Raw genomic sequence first — 23,930 nt, 5'->3', positions numbered from 1 at the left:
AATTAATTTTTTTTATTATTATTATTTTTTTACTTTTTCTTCCTTTTTTTCACAGAATGGTCCTTTTGGTAAATACAGAGCAAATTATCAAATCATTACATGGAGAAAAAAAAAAAAAAAGTTTGCTTGTTTGTTTTGCTCACTTGTAAAGCTGCTGCTAATATTCCATTCCCTGTTGAATAATTTCAAAAAGGGCATGAGAAAACAAAAGAAAAAGAAGAGAAAAAGAAGTGACAAAATAGACTGAATCTCACCACTAGAATTCACCATAAAAATTCCCAAAGTGTAACAGAAGTCTTACAAAATTTCCTAGACCAGTTCTTTTAGGGAATCAAGATCTCCTATGAAAAATATGGCAAATGGGAATCAGGGTTGGGTGGGAAGGAAAAAGGGAAGGAGGAGGGTAAATAAGTGCAGCAAAAAACAGGTTCTGAGGAATACACATAATTTTGTCTGCTTTAGATCACAATAGAATTTTTAATAAATAAATTTCTTTTTTCTTTGTAAAGACACTTTTTTGAAACAGTAGATTTAGCCCAGTCATTTGTGTCATTTGCTTTATAAACCATCTTTTTTTTTTGTCCCCACCCCCACCCAATAATGTCTTAAATGTTTTAGATCTGAGTCTCTTGTACATTGTCTTTTGAGTTCATTCGGATCAATAACGGTTCATGCACTGAACTGTGTATTGAATTTATTGTGTTAACTGTTGTTGTGTGGTTGAAAGGAGACTTATAAGAGTTATAGTGATTTAGGTGCTCATGCTCTATTGCTGGCATGGGCAAGTGACTCTCTATGGGTGTGTCACCTGTAAGCTCATCATCCACATTAATGATCTCTACAGTCCGTGTTGGAGCATGATGGTTCTGCCGGTGATGCTGTTTCCTCATTTTGTAGAAAATTACCAGCATCACAGCAGCCATGAGAGTGATAGCCACAAAACAACCAATTATGATTTTGGTAGTCTTCATAACCTCATCTATTCCTGGGATCCCGTTGTTTGCGTCCGTCACAGGAATGGTGAACGTTTTTTCTGTTGATCTTGTGCTCTGTGGAGTGAGTGAGGTTGTCATGTTAGTGGTCTCCCAGTTGGTAACTGGTGTGGGCCCAACCTGCTCTGTGGTCTGTGCCTCATCCTGAGAAGGTTCCACAGTCTCTACTGTGACAGTTGAAAAGTATGTGTAACCAGGGTTATCCAGGGCCGTCACATTCAGTGTGGCAGAAGCTGTGGTATTCCCAACAGAGTTACTCACCATGCATGTATACAAACCCGTGTCTTGCACAGTTACCTTTGTAAAATTCAACGTGCCATCACTGAGCACAGCAATCCGAACTCTGTATGCCCCATGTGTCATAACAGATCCATTTGGAGTAATCCAAGATACAGAGGTCAGGGAGGTTGATGCCCGGCATTTCATCTCTGCAGCCATGCCTTCAGTGACGTTGAGGTCTGCTGGTGGCTCCACTATGACTGGAGCGTAACACGTGAAGTAGTTCAGGTCCAGCTCACCAATGTACCTTCCTTTCAAACTAGGAGGTGTGTGGCAACGGGCACAGCACGCAGTATTGGAGGGTGCTTTGTCTTTAATCCACCAGCTGAGCCAAAGGATGTCACAGTTGCAGTTCCAAGGATTGTGATGCAGGTGGATCCTTTCGAGACGGAGCGGTGTGAACAGGTCATGAGGCAGTAGTGTTAAATTATTGTGTGCCAGATTGATCTCCACAAGTGATTGAAGGTTATCGAAAGCATTCCTTTCTATCACTTGAATCTGGGACTGTATCATCCACAGTTTCTGAAGATGCATTAACCCTTGGAAGGAACCTGGCCGGATGGCAGTCAGATGATTCCCAGAAAGATCTAACTCATCCAGTTTTACAAGTGGGGTGAGGTTAGGAATCTCTCGAAGATTGCACATGGCAAGGTTCAAATACCTCAAGTTGGACAGACCTTCAAAGGCACCTTCTGAGATATATGAAAGCCTTTTCAATTCTCCCAAATCCAACCTCCGGAGAGAAGGAATTCTGTTAAAAGCATAAGAAGGAATGCTCTCAATGGGGTTGTTTCTCAACCAAAGTTCCTTCAGTTTTGACAGGTATACAAAAGCCCCATTTGGGATAGTGGTCAGACGATTGTCAAAGAGTTCCAAAGTATTGAGATTGGCCAGACCATTGAAGGCCCCTATTTCAATTGTTCTGATGTGATTCCTGCTGAGCTGCAAGATTTCTAGGTGCCTCAGGTGCTTGAAGCTATTCACTTTAATGATTTGGATCTGATTTTCATGGAGGTTGAGTAACCGGGTGTTGGTGGAGATGCCGTCTGGCACGTCTCTCAGATTTTTCCGTACACAAATCACTTTACTGAACTGGTTGCTGCAGGAGCAGACAGAAGGGCAAGTTTGAGCCCTCACTAGACCAGCTACCACAAGAAGCTGAAGAGCCAACAGCACCACAAGCAGGGGGTCAAATAGGGCCCTGTTAAACCTAGGACCTATCATTATCTGCTGTGGATGTAAGGTCATCTTGTTCAACATTCATAATTTATTTGGTGTTGGTCCTTCTGGAATTTGAATAGTCTGAAAGAAAGAAGGGAAAAGGAGAATATTAAATTAATCTCAAATATTTAAATGTGCTCTCTAAACAGAGAGCCTTCTCAAGTCCTTTCAGTCAGCTCTACCAATTTCATCAAACTGTAGTATAAATAGCTATACAAATTCTAATATTTTGTTTCCTGTAAAGCCATGCCAGGTGTAATTGGCAATAAGAAATATCCAGACACTAGCTTTTCCTGCTCATTCCAAAGTATAATGCATGTAGCTTGATGGCAGATAACAAGTTCAACCACACTGGGTACCTAAGAGAAATGTTCTAACTCAAGAGAAGAGTTGAAAGAAGTGTCAAGAACCTCAAAAAACAAAATTGAGTAAGATAAGAATCATCACAATATTCAAGAATTGAACTTTGTTAATATTACAGTAAATCAAGACAAGAAATAATATGAAGACTAAATGGAGACTCATGACTTTTTATTATTATTATTTTTATTTTTTATTATTGATGAAACTCTTTATCTATACAAATGTGATTCCTGCTTCAGAATCTGACTAAAAGTAAAGCCTTTGATACTGAATGTAGTAGATCATGGAAATGTTACGGCAAGATCTTGCCTATTTCAGATTTTAAAAATAAAATACAAAAGAAACATGCTGAGCATCAGTTCTTCCCTACTGTTAAACAGTATCATCCCATTTCATGATATTTCCTCAATTCTTTTGCTTGGCACCAGCAGCAGCAGAGAAGCAAGCATTAGTACATATGTGCTGAACACAGAAATAAGAATAGCCATTTAAATGCTGACAAATATCTCTTTAGCTGCAGAGTGGACAATTTCATTAGTACCTCTAAGAAAATCCTACAGATGTTACTAAAAGGGGGAAAAAGGCTTTACTCTATGAATTATCATTCTAAATCTTTCAGTACTGATTCGTTTGGGGTAATTCTTAAAGCCTTCAGCCCTCAGTTCATTTTCAATCTTCTGCTCACTACAAGGTCCCTCTGCTGTAGAGATTAATGAAATTTCCTATAAATCAGCCAAAAGTGAAGTCTTATAAATTACATCGTGCTTAGAGCATATTTATAACCTAGAGCACCCAAATGCATAATAAACAAAATACTAAAAGGCAAAAGCTTTCTACTCCAGGCTTTAAATTGTTTCATTGTGTGTGAAGAAGTTATTTTTTAAAATATATATAAATAATAATTATTAATAAAAAAAAAAAACAAACATGACTTGCATCTTCATAGCAATTCATTTAATGAAAGACTTTTTCTAATTATATATTCAGACAATGCATTGTTTTCAGAATTCACTTTTGCATTTTTTAAAAACTTGTTATAATGGTTCAGAGCTAGCAAGTGTTCTCATCTCACTTTTAATAATTCACTGCAGAGAAAGCCAATATAATGGTTTAAATACCAGTGAATGGGAATTGGAAGATCTGGGCTGTTTGTTTGATCTGCTCTGTTAAGTGCTATTTATAAAACATCAGTCTTGGTATGAAAGATTCATGAAAGTAATGTGTTTTGCAACCTTGAGCAAGTCACTCAACTTCTCTGCCTGTGGCTTAACTTTTGCCATATGATCCTGGATAACCTCGTATCTGTAGCATTAGATGCTCCTGCTTCTCAGTCTGCCAATATCCATACTCCTGAACCATATACTCCTGAAATCATGAATATCCACACTCCTACTTCATTGTTTTAGGATACTGTACTAGACTGATGAGGGGTAGCTGTTGTACACACCTTCCCTTTTACTGCAGGTTTACAAGCATCTCTTCAGAGGTGCTCAACACAATATATAGAAACACTCCGAAACTAATTCCTAAAACTCACTAAAAGATGAGTTCTCTTACACAAACAATCCACTGTAGTATGACTAACTGGAAAAAAAAAAAAAAAAAAAGTTTGAAAAGAACCTGTTTCCCATTTGAATTAAATTGAATATTTATTCATGAATTGATCAATATTGATTTCAGACTTCTTAGTTAAGTTCTATGATCCATGAATTTTGCTGTTGAATAGTTATTAACCACCTTATATGATAGTTAATGTGACTCTATTAGCATTTTTTTGTTGTTGTTTCTAGTTTTGTTTTACTGGGTAGATTTCTCTCTTTTTTTCCTGCCTCGTTTTTTAAAAGTCTTTTAAAACTTATTCCTTAATGACTTAGACTGAATAAATGCATTATCAAGTAATAAAACAGATGCAGAAACACACCAAACTAATTATTCTACCATCACACTAGTGTAATGTTATTGTCTTCACTGTAACTGAGATGAGAACTCTGCTCTCTCAAGCTTCAGAGCTGCCAGTTATCCTTGTATGGCTGGTGGGGCATGGGAAGCACAGGGAGCACGTGGCTCCCAGGAAGCTAGAGCAATCTTTTATGTTCTATAAGTCTCATACCCATGCATCATTACAGGCCAGCTTTGCAACATACCATATGGTTTCTCTAACTTTCATTTTGCTATTTTCCATTCTCATTCCTGTATCCTGGATAACCTGAAGGAGCTGAAAAATTATGGGTTTAGTAGAACAAGAAAGTGTAGCAAACATAACAAAGGTCATGGGATAGCAAGTACCCTTAACATCAGCCAGCATATGCATAAACTCCCTTCAGTTGCTTTGCCAGTCTCCATAAAGCCAATCATTTCAACTGCAACTTTCAAGAACTGCAAGGCACTTCCTTCCTGTTCCAACTTCTAGCTCCCACCATCTCCCACCATTCCCTAATTCACTCCTTTATCCAGAAAATCTTCCCTTTCCATCACTGCACATATGCTCCAAGATTAAAATAAATAAATAAAAGATAAAAATATTTTACATGAATACTGTACTGAAGTACGGGGAACCTGACAATATGAAAAGCTGTCATGGACAGCAGAAGCTATGCCAGGCAGCTCCTTGCAAGTCCTCACTGCCAACCTGCAAGCTTTGCATGAAGCTAATAGGCTAATATACTGCAGTGAGAATTCTTGTGCTGTAGGAATGTATTAAAAAAGGTCCTTTTCTTTTATACTGGTAGCTTTCCACAGCTCAGAGCTTAAGTATTCAGGAAGTCTTTGTGCAGTCATTTCACATCAGAGTCATTTCAAATATAAATAGTCTGGAAATACCCTGGGAAAAAAAAAAAAAAATAGCCAGTGCAAAAACACAGTAGAAAATTCATTTAAAGCCTTGAAGAACATTATGGAAATATTTTAATGGGCTTTACATAAAGACCCATCTGGAACTCTGTACCAGAGTAATTTGCTATTCAATATCTGTCTATTATGCTAGAGACACATGAAGGTTTAGCTTTATAAATCCACACATGGAACACATACCATCAACCAGCTTCTTTAGTCTATCTTGACAACTCTTTGTCTTCTAAGCAATTTTTTTTTTTCATCTGTCTAGTACCAAAATACCAACTCTATGGTCAATTCAATAACACTAGTGCCCTCTGCTGCATACATTTAAAATTTGTTTAAAATGTCCTTACAGTTCAATCCATTTCCCAGACACCATACAATTATAAAACTGTGCTTATACAGTAATGTATATTTTCTTTATGGTAATGGAGACATTCACACATATATATATAGCTATTTGTTTTGTTTTTTATTTCCACAGAACTCAGGAAGTCTTCACTCAAATGGACTGCTGATACGCATGTTCTCCTCTCTATAGCTTACGTGATGTAGTCCTGATGTACTACATATTTTCCTTTGAGCAAAAAGCATTGCCCTCTTCCAATGCAGAAGATGAAGCAAGGAATGACAAAGCTAATATGGCTCTACAGAGATGTACAGTGCAGCTTTCCTTAGGGACCACTTGAAGGATGCAGCAGTTATGCTATTGAAAGGTAACTTTGCTGAACATGGATACACAGAGTTGTCTTCCTTATGTGGGCATTATAGTGGAACCAGTGGTTCTTTCTTTTCTTTTTTTTTTTTTTTTTTTTTTAAATTAGGTCTTATGCCTGATATGCTTCTTTGATCACTTTTTGTTACTTTACTATACTATACTTTTTTTTTGTTACATTACTATAAAGTGACTACACTCACTCTGATTATTGAGGGATTTTCCTGTAATGACGAATTTTGATTACAAAAAAAAGAACTTCAACACCTTTCCCAAAAATTTATCTGATGAGGTATGCAGGCGGCAAAGATATTTTCCCAAGTTCGAGTGATCCCTGGCTGGATCACTCCAGTTTAGTTGCTGTTGGCAACTCATCTTTAGTTTTCTATCTAGTCTGTGGGTCTATGAATAATAGTCTCAGCAGTGGAGCAGTGTGGTGCAAAGGCTGTAGCATTAGCCCAGTATATGGGTTATGACACAACATAATCTAATACACATTGGTTGGTGCTGTACATCTGCCTTAAAATTGAATGAGATGTGATGCTATATGTCACTGCATTGAAAACACGATGAGAACATCAGATATCAGGTGATTAAATTATCACAGTACAATTAAATTTTCACAACTCTCCCTTAGGTTCATGCCAGAAATATTCTGGATGAGAGCATTCAGATCACTTTTTATAACTAAATTAACAAATATGTGGCTACATTAAGAAAAGACACCTTTGTTTTGCTTTATATAGCAGTTATGTATGCTGTACACCACAGCATTTTAAAGAGCTTATTGAAAGAAAAACACGTTGCAAATATATATGCATTTTTTAGTAAACAAGCCACTCTAAAATTACAAATTAAATGGCAGATTTCCAAACATATGAAGAGGAGCTAGGTGCATCAAGCAGCTTATTATGCTGGGAAGTCTCTCCCAGTAGTATCAGCACTGGAGCATGCAAATACTTTCTGTATGGAATGGAGCATGGCATACAGTAATAAAACAGGTCTACACCCCAGGATGACCTTATGCAGAAATGACTCTTTTGCCTCTCTTTTGAGGAATTCTGACTGCTCTGAGTGTGTGACTGATCCCCTTCAGGCAGCAATGCCGAGAGAGTTTCAGTGCAGATACTAAGAGACAAGCACACAATCTGTTTTAGCTGCACAAAATGTTAAAACACACAAGGGCAAACCGTGATCCCTGAACAGAGACTGAACTGTGGGCAGGGAGCTCCACTGGGGTCAGAAATCCTCCACCAACATCTGCTCTGCAAATGCTTCTGCAGCCTCAGATGTGTGTCCCCATATGGCTGTGAAGGGTTGGGCTGATGGAATCACGTTACGAATTCACTCACCATACCCTCCTGTCCTCCTTCCTGCCTTTTCTGTCCTGAAATTCCTTTCCACCTGGACGTACCCCAGAGGACTAGTGCTCCTCAGTTCAATACAAGTACAAACACTTTTCATGCCATTCCCTGTCCACATACAGTAAAACGACACCTTTTTTTTTTTTTTTTCTTCATTGTCCTTGCTGCCAACAGAGGAAAACATGCTATGTTCTTTACTGAGCATTACAATAATAATGACACAAAATCAGTAAATAGACTGGGCTAAAGCAGATCTCATGTCTTTTCTTCTTAGCCTTTTTTTTTTTTTTTTTTTTTTTTTTTAATCACTGCAACTATATAGCTGTGCATCTTTACCTCCATTCTTAAAAATCTCTTCCCTTTCCACTGCTCTAGGACTTTAAAAGTCTCAACAATAGTTTAGGGAGCCATTGCAATAATGCTTAAAAACCTGGGAGGTTTCAAAGCCCAGCAGCTTTTATCTATTTGTTTTTTATTTTATTTTTAGTTAAATACAGTGGAGGCCAAAGAAGCAGCCCTGCAATGCAAACTGATTACACATGAGATCAAATAAATCAAGACACTCATAATGGAAATTATGCTCCTCTTTGCATGTTTCACTGCTTTCCTCTCAGATATTGTGAGGATTTCCTATGGCCCCTTGAAGCATGTAAGTGTAGGATGCAGAGGGGATATTGCTGTACCATGGATGCATTCCAGTTTTGTTCTGAACATCCTCTAAGACTCAGCTGAATCACTAAGACACTGACCTGAAAGACCTAAATGCAATTGGACACATTCGATCCTCCTAAATCACCATTCATTTCAGGGGAGTTCAATCAAGAATGAGTTTGATCCAGCCTGCCTTTTACTTCTTTTCTTTCATTTTGTTATATAGAAAACATCTTTATTTCATACCCCTCATTTTCCACCATGATTTCATTGTTTTATCTTCCTAAGATTTTTAATTTTCTCCTTAACTTAAATTGACAGAAATGAACATGAAATAGATATTTTTAAAATGAGATTTTTAGTGCACATTGGTCCAGGCAGGAATATTCATATTTTAGCTGGAAATAGATTTCACAGAGTTTTAAATTTTGCAGGGTTTGGCATGCCCCTTTATTTATACATTGTCTTTTACTCCCAAGCTTGACTTGTACTTTGTATCTTCAGTACAACTGAAAACATTTGCTAATTTACAGTCAATATGAATGGATATTTCTTCAAGACATGCTATTTTTATTTAGAGTAATTTTTTATTTTCTTTATTGATCACTGTACTTTGCCTGGATGTCACCCAAAGGGTGGAAAGGATAAAATCTCTCTGTTCAGACTACTCACAGTTGTGTGAATGGAAGCAATCTATGAATTGTCCACTATGAAAGAGCTTAAATTCTTTCATAAAAGCCATCAGAATAGAGCTTGGTAATAGTCTACCCAGAAACATTCTAGAAATTTAATTGGAATTAACTTTTAAAGTGGGTTAATTATATTGCATTAAATCTTTGTGTGGACGCTCTTATTTAGAATTTAATTTAAGCTAAATTGAATCAAGGCCACTGTAATTTCAATTAAGAGTGTCCATAAAAGAATGTAATGCAGTTTAGCTAGTCCCTTTTCAAAGTTAATTTGGATTCATTTTCTTGAGACCCCATGTAGACATTAGGAACTTTCATTCTGTATTGACTTGGGCTCAATTCAAACCAATTACATAAAGGTAAAAAGGTTTTCTACCACATCACCAATCCCTTGGGTTATTCAAGTCCCATTTTGCCATTTTGCTCTTCTCCTTCACTAATTCAGTTGATAAAACACCATTTCTCTGAACATACTGTTTTGCTTTCATCTTCTGTATTCTTCTAGACAGATATTTATCTGGGGGGGGGGGGGGGAACCACAGAACTGTACAGAAGAAATTTTGCAATAGCCCTGATAACAAAATTCTTTTAATTAGTTACAGCAGCATGTCACTACGTCCCATGTGCCAACCATGATATAAACAGAAGTCATACAAGCACCTTCAGTATTTCAACTGAAGGTGTGTTATTTCTTATACCAGAAATACCTCAGTGAACCACTATTAAACTGCAGTATATCTATAATTATTGAAAGAATGATTTCTTAATCTGTTTGGTTTATTATCAAAACTCATATCTGCGAACCACAAACAAATTAGTATAAAAGCAATAAAAGCAACCCTTAGTAATAAATTAAATGATACTCTAAAGCCATGCTCCAAACACTGGAGTTTTCACTCCCGTCACACTGGGGTCATTATTTTGGAACACTAGTACTTCTGTGTTTTTAACAGACTAGCAGTGATTAAAGACATCTATTTAAAGGTACTACAGTAGTACTTCATTTCAAACAAACTACTTTTAGTTAGGTAGAATATTATCAATTTTTACAAGCAAATAATAAATCCTACAAATTAGAATAATTTCCCAAAACATACTACAAGGTTTTAAACTATCAGGCAAAAATTGGCAGGTTAGGTCTATAGGTTAATAAAATGCTGTGCATTTTAAAGGATGCAAAGGCAAAAAAGTGAAGACTGATGGAAACCAATACTTTAGCCCTGATTCTTCCCTGAATCTTCTCCCTGCTCACAAACTATAATACAGAGACGATGAAAACGTCAGATCAGACCACCACATAGTCTAACAAGGCATATGCAAATATAACCAGTACAACAAAGATCAACAGATAGAAATGAGTATAAGAGCATATACTATCCCTTAAGAAAATTTCACCCTAATGTTATAAAATTAGAGTTCAGATTTTAAAATCAAAAACAATAGGATTTAGCATCCTTTTCTAAAGTACAATATGCATATTAATTTATTGAATATGCAAATGCTGAATATTTTTGTTAGCAATACAAATCATCCTTTGATCCATGCAGAGTTCCTGACATCAGTAGTTAATATAAACTAGTTGACAGAAATATTTAATTCTGATAAAAATATAGTGCAGTTGTGAATCAGTAATACCTTCTATACATTGGCAAAAGGAATGCTCAGTAAAATTTGAAGTTGTTTAGAAAAATATTAAGATTATTTTGAGATTAATAAATCAGAAGATTGTCCACATCAGTGGCATACAGAATCATGTCTGGGCTTTAACAAGTGCAGTTTTTCAAAATGTATTTTGTACATGTAAAACAGGAGACTGAGGGATGAAAGGAAATTATATTAAAGCAGCAATGCAAAATCTTCACTAATGCTTTTTGTGGGTTAATTAAAATATCCACCTAAATACATCTATGCTGTAATACTGTGTTAAGAAAGGTGCTTTCTTATTTTAAGATACGAATTATTGGATGTTAAGCTGGAGAAATGCTGGATAGGTATTTCATAACCTTGGTAACTATAGACTGTATTGCTAGTATGCATTATTCTAAAAGATGTTCTGGGAGAAACATACCCAGCTAATAACACACTAAAGCACCAGAGTCCATTTTGCATCATTGCATTTGTAGTGGCTAACTGAGTCCAAATTACTCCCTCATTCTGTTAATAAACAAAGAGACAAAGAGAAAGAGAGACAGGAGATAAAAAGTTAAGGCTGTGAATAGCCTCGAGTCTGGCAAATGATGGTTAAACTTCTTGTCCTTGGTAACTATAGAAACCTCTTAAGGTAGGAGTGAAACACAGGCATTTTCTGGTCTGCAATTTACAAGCTGTTTATTTAATTATGAAGGAATATGAAACTGTTAGGGGCAATGCAATTATCATACTGTGATAGCATTTTGAGAGAAAAAAAATAGGTACAGAGAATAATAAGAAGTTAATTTTTTGGAAAATTACTTGTTTTAGGACTTCTGTGAAACTGCAGTGCATTGTTTTTTCCTGAGAGTTTTTTTTTCTTCTTTTTTTTTTTTTTTTTCAAAAGTGTGTGAGTAGCCAAAATTAGTAATATGACATTTTGCCATAATATCCCTCAGTAGATTCATAGTAATTATGTCCATTCTATGCCCCATGAACAAAACCAAGGTCAGGGTGTATTTCAATTAAACCCTAGGTTTTACCAAAGTGCAGCACAGCCAGAATAGCAAGCACATTATTACCAGATCTATCACTGCTGGGCAATGAATAGGTCACAGGTGCTCTTGCATACACTATTTGTACACCTTTGAATATTACGAGTGGGAAAATGTTTTGACTCAATTTAGGAGGCAGCTAGTGAAATAAAATTAAGAGTGTAACTATGTGATGACTTGAGGGGGACTGTAACAACTACCTACAAGCATTTTCGTAGATCTGAAGGACAAACTTTCACCTGGTACTTTTGTTTTTTGGGAGTTGCATGAAAGTAGGGGCTACGGAGCCCTTTGCACACACTGAAAACTTTGGTAACAATGCGTTGTTGCCTGGATTGTCTTAATAAAACATCACACAAACACATCCTCACAATGCCTCTGAAAAAGAAATAAGAAACTGATGCATTAATGCATTAAATCAGTTGGCAAAATTTATCATGTGTCTACAGGATACTTCACAAACATGAGATTCACACTCCACGCTGACTAGATGTAATGCATGTTGCTCCACGTGACAGCCATGCAGTAACTTTTTGTTGCTGACCCTAAGCTAAGATGCCTCACAGCACTGCTCCAACCTAGCCCCAAAAGCACAAAGACAGAGTCTGCATCTGAATACAGTGTGGGTGAATCCTGCTCAGAGCAGTCCACGGGAGACTAAGTGGATATGCTATAATGAAAGTTGTCAGTAGCAGAGGCAGGACTGGGAGCCAGAATTCCAGAATCACATTTCTATTCAAATATGGATTTTATGTACATATTAAAGGGTGTGATGCTCACGCTTTAAAAGACCAACATGCTAAGACATTTAAAACTGAATTTGACTAAATAGTAAAAGATATTCAGTCCTATTCTATAGATTCCTGTATTATTCTTACCATAGTATTTGTACACCTTCCAGAAATGCATTAAATATACTAAATTTTTCATTTTTATCTGCATATTAGAATTATAGAATCATTTAGGGTGCAAAAGACCTTGAAGATCATCAAGTCCAACTATCCACCTAACTACTATGTTCACTGCTAAACGATGTTCCTAAGCACCACATACCCACATCTCTTAAATATCCCCAGGGATGGGGATTCCACCAGCTCCCTGGCATCCTGTTCCAGTGCTTGAGCACCTTTTCTGTGAAGAAATTCTCCATGATATCCAGTCTAAACCTCCCCTGACACAACTTGAGGCCATTGCCTTGTGTCCTTTCACTTGTCACCTGAGAAAAGAGACTGACACTCTCCTCTCTGTTTATACTGTGCTAAGTCTTATAGAGAAAAATAATAGGTTACTTCATATTTTCATGAAGACTTGCTCTTTAAACCCAGGAATACATGTATATGTGATGGAATATCTTTTCTGAGTAGACTGCTTATAGACTGCTTATTGAAATCATTGGCCAAATTCAATGTATTATTACATAAATATGAAATTCATAGCAGAACTATGAAGGTTGGCATATACTTCTTAAGTAAATGATAAGTTTCACTGAAGTGCTGTTTATCTGCTTCTAGTCAACCAACATGATAAAATTCCGAGTAACAGAAGTGCTGCCTGCTTTTTCACCAATTCAGATTCTGAAGTGCTGATGCAGTATTCTAAATTCATGGGTTGACCACTTTAACAAGATCTATGAGAGAAAGTCATAGTAAAAACTGACTCTTACAGAAATCAATGGGAGTTTTGTCTTTGATTTTAGCTGAGTCAGGACTCCATCTCATATGTGAATAAGAATTTGGTATACTGAGTCAACTGCACATTACTGCTGATGTGAGCTTGGACTTCGATGTCTTTCTTTTAGGATAGTTTTTAGGGAGATGGAAATTTAATTTTCATTTAATTAAAGCTATCACATAAAGTAAGTAGTGACTGAGCTAGCTAAAAAGACAGAGTTCACATGTGTGACAGAGTACTATGAAACAAAAGTAATTTAATATTATAAAATGACAAGATATTAACATATTGGATTTTTAAAAGATCCCAAGCAATTATGCTGCTACATTAAAAATTTAAAGAAAGAGTGAATCGAAGGTTTGAAACAAATTTCAAAATTATCTGTTCAAAGCAGAATAAATTTGATAGCTGAAGTTATTTGAGGCTATAAATATGTCTGTAGTAAACCCTTCCATTTTTATGATGACTTATATGGCAGTACACATACATGTATATTTATCACAGACAGCAATGATACCACCTATTATTAAGGATGTCCAATATCGACCATTGTGAAATGCCGTTTTCTTTTTTTTTAATGTAAACTTTTAACCATTTGCAGATTAAATATTCCATGCAAGAGATATACCTACACTGTGGTCATTGAAAGTTTTACAGATATCCTCAAGGCAGCTTTGAAGCAGTCGGCACCCTTATGGTAGTAAGTAATAGTAACAAAACCGCAACGTTACCCAAGTACTAAATTCAGGCTGCTTTTTCATTCTGTACACTGAGAGACACAGGATTTCTATAAGAAATATGATCCGGTCATGTAGTTAAAGATAGTATCAAAACATGGGCAGACATCATTGTTTTCATACAAATATTTGTATTTGTGTATGCATAGGTATACTTAGTATACTTTGTAAAATATAGCCCAAAACTATTTCTAAAAATTATGTTTCCTATTAGGGAAAAAAAAAAAAAAAAAAAAAAAAAAAGCTACTGATCCACGCTGAGCACATGAAAAAATAAAATTGAATGACAAAAGTACGAATGCATCCAGATCTCTCTGGCTGAGACCTATATCCTGGATTCTCATCTATACTCCCTACTGTACCATGGATCCATGGATGCATAAGGATAAGCACACTAAATATCTTCAGACAACCATTTGTAGGGGTCACATAAGTATTTCAAGAAAATAAATCCATTGATAATGCAGACCTTCCCTGAAGCATGCAGGAGAAGACTTGTGGCATCATCAGGCACTCTATTACCAAAGTATTTCACGCCAGTTCCATGTGGTTGTGGACTGCAAAGAATGATGCTAAATATAAGCGCTAAGAAATGTACGTGTTAACACTGCACTGAAATACTGACAATGTACATTGCATATATTCCCAGCACTGTTTTGCTTACAGACCTACATCAGGTAGCGGGCTATTTAGTCTGGAAGCTTACATAAGTAAATGTAGAGTATCTTTTCCTATTTATCTGGTATTTCTGACCATAACCACTTGTGCAAGAATTCCTTATAGTGGTATTAGGCATGGCCAAGTAACTGGCTGCCAATATCTGACCTTGATCTGCAAGAATGATTTTAAACCCTGGATTCAATTAACTTAGGAAAAACATCTTCATTTCTTTACTCACACTGTTGTCCATAGAAAGCTCAAGACTTGACAAGACATGATACCAGCAGCTAGAACCAGTGAACAGTACAGGAAGTTACATTTCATAGTGGAACTTCACAGAAGCACAGAGATCTCTTTTACTAGCCCTGATTTCTGGACTGGGATCTAAGTCTTAGAAGGATCTCAATGAAGATAGAGGAGCTGCTTGGTATCATGGATAAGGAGCATGAACAGATTTAAGAACTTCCTCTAATACTGCAGCCATAGATCTAAACCTGAGCTATCACTACCAGAGAGTAGATGATGGAGATTTTTTTTATTTTTATTTTTAAATATGTAGTCTCCTCTATGGCTCTGAGGAGGAAAAAAAGCACAAGTTATATATATAGCACATTCCCATTATTTCTTTTCTTTATAATTTTTTCAATTCCAGAAATGTGAAGGCAATATTTATCTTTATAATTCTATAGAAATTGGTCTATGTAATTCTATAGAATTGAATTTGGTCTAATTCTCAGATAATGGGATAAACTGGTATTGCTCTATTCAAGTCAATGAAAATCACAATGATTTTTATTCTAGCTGAGGTTTGTGAGCCTTGTTACCTTTTAAATTAGTCTGATGCATTTTTCTAAACTATCAGAAGGTTTAGACAGCCAATTGCTAAGAAAATGTAGCTTTTATAAAAATGGTAAAGATAAGACAAATGCTTTTTTTTAAAGTATGCAAATAAGGGAGATCTGTTTTCTGATTGCTGAAATGCTGAAACAATGTTAATTATGACTGGATTTAATTTTAGTTCTTAAAACAAACAAACAAAAAACTCTCTTTTTCAAAATAATCATCTCTTCTTTTTCTCTTTTTGTTCCTTACTACCATAAAATACAGGGTTGCAATGGTGACTATGAACTGAAAACAGCAGATATAGCCTGTGATGAATCAAGAGAGGTCCTTATCTCCAACCCTTATAATGTATTATATCTGGGTGTACATGGGATTTAGGAGGCTTTACATTGACAAATAGATGGTAATAGCTTACAGATATACACCGACTTTTATCTAGAAGTTCGCCTGTGAGCTTTAAATCCTACACTGACAAACAACATATATGGTATATTAGAATTACCTTATCTTCCACTTAAATCCAGCTATTTCTGGAGAGAAACATAGAGGCTTTTTTACAGTATACCATGTTATATTAGGAAATACTGAAGACTGCTATCTTCAATTCAAACTGAAAGCAAACTTTATAAATGTGGGGTATATATCTATGCTCAAATTTGACCTGCAGCATCAGGGTAAAATTCCATACTGCTTTCGAAACTGCTTTTTGGAAAGAAGGCTTGACTCGGGATTTTTTTCATTCACTTGTATCATGTTAGAGAGTATTTGTGTTAGTACGGCACTAGAGCACTGCTGTAGGATTAGCTTGGAAGAACAATCTGCTTTTACAGAATTGTTAAAATAGCTTCTTGTAGCTCTCTGTCTTGTTTGGCAGATATAATAGATCTTTTTTCAGCATAGACAGAAAACTAGGTTTCCAGCGTAAGGAGACTATTATTCCACAACCTTTAGTCAACAGTAACACATGCATACTGATAATCTATCAGTATTTGCCAAAGGATGTGATAGGCAGTCACTCTTATCTCTGACATCTGTCTTGAGTAAGCCAGGACAAGACAGATTTCTTGGGAAAGAGTTTGCCATGAATTATCTTCTCTCATCTTAAAAGTGAAGACAAATACTGCAAAAGAGTAGGCATAATTTGGTAAGATCTATAAAAATTCAATATCTGCTGATTAGACTGCTTTCAGCAGCTGATGCTTCTTTTCTTACAACAGGTACCAACTTAATGCTCAGTGACATATATGGGGACTTAAAGTCCCCTCTGTAGGTAATCACATGTGCAAGAGAGCAAAGCTATATAAATCTTACCATCATTCTTTAATGCTGTTTAAGGGGGTAGAGCTTGCTGCTACTCCACAAAGCAGCCCAGCAATGTAACCTGCATGACTGCAGTACACTGCAGTCACCAAAACAGCCTTAATAATTTCTCCTTAGTATATTAAGGTAGCATAGCAAGACACCTTCCAATTTAATTAAGGGGCTGCCAGGAACTTACAAACTTCATTCTTCCTTTTTAAAGAGTACAAAATTCTCCTTCTAAAATTTCATTTACCTGCAGTCTGGTGTCCAAGTTGTCAGCTTTTTTTTTTTTTTTTTTTTTTTCCTGAAGTGCAGTACAAATTGCTAAGTCATTTTAAAATTATATAGCAGCAAAAAGAACATTTTTTTTTTCTTTTAATGGTTTGGGGTGCTTTTCTTCTCACCAGGATTCCTCACATTTACACTAAATACAGCTTCATTTTTCAAAATGAAATTTAACAAGCAGTACTTACGAGTGAGAAAGGCACTTACTAGACTAAATTCAATTGCTCTTCACTGCTATTCTTTATCTCCCAATTTTTACTGAAAGGCAAAGCAAGAGCATACTAGTGAGTGAGAGGAATAATTTCATTAGTGATTGCTGAACAGACAATGGAGCCACAGCAGACAGGATACCTGAAAGTTGGTATGGGGCTGCTACTGTCCTCTTCTTGAAATTCTGTTTCTCATATTATTGATTCAAGGATTTTGAACATGGATTTGCTGTACCTCCCCTGCAAACTGCAAGGAATAATGGCTGACTCCATTTACAACAAAAACACTTTTACTTAATTTCTCTATAAATATTGTGAACATAAGGTTTATAGGTGGATACAAACACCAAAGAGATCACTAGTGATCAGTATTGGCATTCACTCTTTCCTTTCTCCCAGACATTTGTATGCACTAACCAAGGCCTTCTGAAGACCTTGGGCGTTATGATGATCATTGGATGTGCCACTCTGTCCATTCCTTGGTGGCACAATCATCAATAACATCAATGATTTCAATGATCCAGATTTTGTACTTCAGCTACGGTGACCTCCCTCCATCCCTGAAAAACAAAACAAACAAAAAAAACCAACACCAACAAAAAAGCAAACAAAACAAACAACCACCACCACCAACAACAACAAATACTACCAGTTCCATCTTCTGAATCCACATTGAATTTTGGTTTCTTGGGACATTCATTTAAGAGAAAGCTTCCAGTTCAATCCAGTGCAGGAAGATCAGGTCATTCAACACAAAATTACAGTTATGGATGCTGAAACAGCACTCTATAGCATGAAGAATGCCTGTAGAAAGTCCTGACTGTGCTGTAATACTGTTTGCTGTCAAAAATAAAATTCACAGGCCAGATCCACAGCTTGTATAAATCAGTGTAGCTTCACTGGCACAGGATCTGGCTCACTGCATCCATTTAAAGTTTCTCAAACCCCTGATCCTGCGTTTTTTTCCAAGCACTGGTAAAAGACAACTGAGGGTGAACTCACTCACACTTAATAAATAAATAATAATTTAAAAAAGCACAGTGAAAAAGGATATTCTTAATCTCTTTGTTCACTGTTAATGACATACCTGTATTGTCACATACAAGAATGAAGATTAGGTTTTAAATATGTCTGGTAATTATTTATTATAGTCAAATCTATCTATGTATATATACACATACATATTCATTATGTTATTATAAATACATATATTCACAAATATATTCATTATATTCATATAAAAATTATCTAATTAATTATTTCTCAAAAATACTTGAACTCAATCAGCAGGGTCAAAAAATCCACCTGCAACTTTTTGTGTCTCTATTCTTTAGAACAACTACTGGATTTGTGTCACAAAAAATCAGCAAAATAATGTTTCTAGGAGGTGTGGATGATGGTTCTGAGGAATTCAGTGTTTGATACTCGTGGTAATAGTCTTCTCTCTGGAATGAAGACATTAAGTCATTAAGTGGTGTATTTTTTTTTTATTTTTTATTTTTTTACTCCTTTGCTGATGAATTATGACTTGCCAAAGCCATACCATAAGTAACTAACAAATTCAAGATCAACATTGAAAGGTCCCAAGTTCAAGTTCACTTTTTTTGTCTAACCAACAATGTCTTCTAGATAATATTAAATCCACCTTAAGCTTACTTACACAACCAGGAAGTAAATGCTCAGTTGTTTTGAACCACAGATATCAAATGAATCACTTTATCTCCCCTCTTTCCCCAGTCAGCTCACTCAAAGGTAAGTCATGCTATTTACCAATGAAGTGATTAAGAGGATTTCAAAAGAGAAATTGGGATGATTGCTTCTACATGTTTCTATTACATTGCTGCTTGTCATTTGTCCCTTTGGGCAAATGCCATACCCCTTACCAATATCACTTTCTCTTATGCAATATGCAGAAATCTCTCCTTTCTCTTTAAAGTTACAGATTCATCTTAAACATAAGTTAACAAAGTATAATGCAGAAGATCACAGCCTTCCATTATCTTGAATGTTTGATCTTAATGAGGCCTGACTGCACTTCAGCTGAGTTAGAACAAAGTGTGTGAAACTATCAGGACTGTATTAGAAAACAGCACCCATATTCTTTGATGTTTGATTCCTTTCTTATTCATACAAAGGCAAGTATAAGCTAATAGATTTTTTCTTGTTACTCAAAGCAGCTGGTTGCAAAATCTGGAAACTGCAAAAAGGCTTTGCAAAGAGATTGCACTTCAAGATTGTTCCAAAGCTGATTGAAGGTCTGAAATTTATTTTCCAAAATGTATTTAAAAAGGCAATTTGCCACAGCTTACAGTGCAACTCAAAATGTTTGAGTAGGAAGAAAATTATTCATACTCACTTAAAAGGGCAGAATTCCAGGTTTTCTGGACATAAAAATGGCATTTGCCCAAACAAATCATTCTTTTAGGGTTTTCATTTTTGCTCTACACATGCCTACGTGTAGTATGATACCTGTTGTATCTGAGCAATGCAAATCATCATTTTTCAACTTACACATGCTATGAAAAAACATCAGCACTATATGTAGCATAGCATAAGCATTGCATGTAGAAATTGAAGAATCGTGCACATATATATATGCTTTATAACTAGAGCAACTCCATGGACAAATGAATAATATTAGATTAAATGTTTGTAACATTTTTTTCCTCATCAAATACGAAATAGACCTGCAATGAATAAAAGCTTTACTTATTCTGTTTTTTTCTTTTTTTTTTTTTTTTTTTGACTGAGACTTGAGACTAGCATGAGACTCTGGAATTATACAAAATTTTGTTAACTCCACAGTCCGTTTCTTTTTGCAATTATCAAGAGACAGAAAGAAATTTTAGTATAAAATATACTTGTGTGATTATGTAGTAATAACAAAACTTGAAATCTAACAATACGCAGACTTCAGTGAAACCTACAAAGTCAGCAAGAAGTACACATACTTTTTTTTTAAATGTTAAAATGGCGTTATTTTTTCCCACCAATCATACACTGGCAAGCTATAGGATTGATCTGTATTTGACGTCTCAAATGCAAGTATAGTGGAGTACCTCTGACCAGATTAGTAGGGGTAAATGTTTCTGATGACAAGAGAATAGAACAATATTTAAGTTTTGCTTCAGTTCAGGAGAACTGGATGCTAAAAGCCCATCTTCTCCTCTTCACATTAGTCAAAGAACTTTACAAAGCTCCAGATTCACCATTAATTAGAGGGAGTCCTAAAAGCATAGTATAGGTAACACATTTGGATCTATGGAAAGAATTAAAGCCACTGGTGATGTAGAAGGGAATTAGAGATTGAACAGATGATACTTCACATACTGCCCTGTCTGCTAAGAACACTCCCATCCATGCTCCTAATGCCTCACTCATGGTTTTTCAATACATAATGTTACCATATGTATTGTTGGTGTTGTGATGCAGATGCAGCAACATAAATGGCTATAATAAGCAACAGGAAAATGGGACTGACTTAGCATTAGTCTGATATACGTTTTAATTCTATTACTGAGAACAAGGCATGACCCTGACCTTCAAAATACAGTATAAACTGGATGACTGGTCTGCCAAATCACCTGGTGTGGTCTCTGCTTCCTATCTGGGTGACTGGAGGATGAGCACTTGAAGGGCAAATAAAATATAACTCTAGTTTTAGTTTGCAATTGTAAAATACATCATCCCCATATAATTAAAACATTGTCATACGTTTTTTCTGCAAGATGGGTACAGTAATGAATAAATACATTCAAGTAGAATTAAAACTTGTCTTCTGTAAGCAGTTTAGGGATTATTTTACTCTACATGTACACTCACAGTGATGCAGAGTGGTGTGCGCTGCATTTGCCATTAGCTGCAACTCTTAGGTGAAGAAAATACTTCTATAGCACAGTTAACGGAGTTATTCCTGCAATACATGTAGCAGAACTTTTGTGCTGTGATACTGAAGATTATAAATTTATACCCTGCTGCTGAAAGATGCTTGGGGGGGAGGGAGGGGTCATTATGCAGTCTGAGCTGAAGCTGATTTGATCTTGAAACTCAGCAGAGTATCTTCCTGACTCAAGATCATAGTTATATAGTCTCTCTCTATAAGGGGTTGGATTTAAAAAAAAAAAAAAAGCCCATCTCAGTTAATTATTCCAGCCATAGCTCATTAGAGCCACTGACTCATGTGGCGTTAAAAAAAAAAACAAACAAAAACTGTAAAGGTTGCACCCCAGCAAACTAAACATGAAAAATGCTCTTTTGTAATTTTGAATGAAATAGAAACATTGATTTATGGTTAATTATCTCTTTGACCATCTGATATATCTATAACGTAAGGCGTAGACAATGAAAAAGTGTACAGGGCTTGCCTGAGATAAATAATTTAAAATTAAATTTAATTAGAAGACATGCTTTCTTTTAAAGTTGCCTTCTTAATATTCTTTTTATTCATTTTTTTTTCATCTCCTTATCCATTCCAAAAACTCTGCCAATAGAATTTACTGAACAATAGCCTGTTATGCAATACAATGAAATGTACACAGTGGTTTTGATGTTAATAAACTATTCATAGGCCTAGAAATAGTTTTTGCAGAGCCTAGGGATAAAAATCTAAAGAATTTAATTTCTATAGACCTTACAAGTGACTTTTATATGTCCTACAAGATAACCCCAAACCACTATCTAAAAGAAATCATTTTTAATTAGGTTCTAAGGAGAGAATGATGGCCCCAGTAAAATCGTTAGAAAAACACTTTCCTTCCACAAGAGGTTCATTATACTCTATAAGTTTTTAGAAGAGAAAGAAATGCAGTCCTGTTCAATTTTTACAAGATCTCTATTCTTCTCACCTCTGTTGAAAGCTACATCCAGACTCCCCCTCACTCATACATAGTTTCTCATACATCAGTTATGGATAAGCATAGGTACTGGTACTTGGTGATGGAAAGGACTGAGGTGAAAATACTTCACTGTAATCATATCTTTAATTCCTAAAGTAGAAGTAAGGTATCTACCTAGTTTTGTGGATCTAAGCCAGAGTCACTCTCCATGACTTGCTATTGCAATTATTGTATTATTAAATTATTGCTATTGCAAATTATTGTAATTTTCAAGGAATTTTTAAAGTCACCTTATCCTGCATTTAGTTGAATAATATATAGATCACCTGTTTCTAAGTTAAAGAGAGAAGCATGTTGTGATTTCCTCTATCTCTAATTCAATCTCTTCACTTATTAAGTTCTTACTAGTGCTGCAGAAATAGGAAAAATGGTGGAGCTGAGGAAGTGCAGTATTATACTGTGCAATGGATGTTTACACGGAGGGTCTGAAATCATTACCAGTCCTTTGAGAGGGTCTGGAGAGACTAGGATTCAACAACTTGAATATTGTGCCATGCAAATAAAGCAGAATTGCTTCTAGGAAGAGGTAATGAAAAGGGAAGATGAGTGTCTTTGTTACCATTTTCTATTTCATAGAATAATCATGCCTTAAAGCTCCTAAGACCAGTTCCTCAGATACTTGTTTGCAGAGTGGGGTTCCAGACAAATAATGACATTTACAGAGGCTATTTCATCCTGCCAAGGACTTTAGGTCAACTGACTATTTTGTTAATTGAGAGATGAGTACAGATATTTACAAACATTCAAGGCACACATATATCACAGACACACATGCTTAAAAAAGAGGAAGGGTCTGAAATTAAGATCTAAAAAGAAGAAATTAACTCACTTGCCTACTGACTCACCCTAGCCTAGCCTTGTTTGAGGGTAGTCATGTGATCCATTGATTTGAAATCTAATTATGCCCTACTGCTAAGCACAAATGCAGGGAACTGCATGTACCCAAGGAGACATTTCAAAGAGCTTTCCTCCATGGAATGTCTGCAATACCTATTTTTAAATCAAGGACCCAAGATTTTGCCTCCACTGAAATGAAGCTAATCTCTGCACAGTGAACCAAAAGAGCATTCTCCTAATTAGCTTTGTCTGTATTAAGCCAGACACAAACATGAGAGGTTTCCACTGCAGTCCCCAGAATCAATCAAAACCTCCTTCAAATACTTCTTGTGCATTTGATAAATACATGGTCCTATATGACTGAAAAAAATCCACTTTAAAAAAAAAATTGCTAGCTCTACATTTTAGTTATGGTGGCTGATGAAATTTTTGAATCCCAGTTCATCCTTTTGGATAAAATAGCGTTTGAAAACAACTCTGCCAACAAAGGAATAGATCTGCATAGCCTGACTTTTCTAAGAACAAAGGAGCTGGAAAATCTTTCTTCGCTGAAGAGCTGTTTCTTTATAAAATGCAGTTCTTGTGACATCATGGATATCCTTATGTCTACAAAATGCTATCAGTTCTGGATTCTGTGTTTCCTTTGAAAAGATATCCAGCAGCCTAACAACAATGAATAGCTTACTGGGAATGAGATT

General features: G+C 35.8%; 1 protein-coding gene across 13 annotated transcripts in view; it reads right to left on the bottom strand.

The window, feature by feature from the left end:
• Positions 1 to 447: 447 nt before the first annotated feature.
• Positions 448 to 23,930, bottom strand: part of LRRC4C (leucine rich repeat containing 4C) — a 510,287-nt gene continuing 486,804 nt past the window's right edge. For all 13 annotated transcript variants that reach the window (XM_084519873.1, XM_084519869.1, XM_084519871.1 and 10 more), the window contains one exon: positions 448 to 2,573. In XM_084519873.1, the coding sequence (XP_084375999.1) occupies positions 615 to 2,531 (1,917 nt within the window). In that variant the 5' untranslated portion in view covers positions 2,532 to 2,573 and the 3' untranslated portion in view covers positions 448 to 614. The remainder of the gene's footprint in view (positions 2,574 to 23,930) is intronic.

This window comes from Aythya ferina (genome assembly GCF_964211825.1).
Source record: "Aythya ferina genome assembly, chromosome: 5".
Classification (NCBI taxonomy): domain Eukaryota; kingdom Metazoa; phylum Chordata; class Aves; order Anseriformes; family Anatidae; genus Aythya; species Aythya ferina.
Note: the sequence above shows the minus strand (reverse complement) of the source record. Positions and strands in the feature narration are given on the sequence as shown.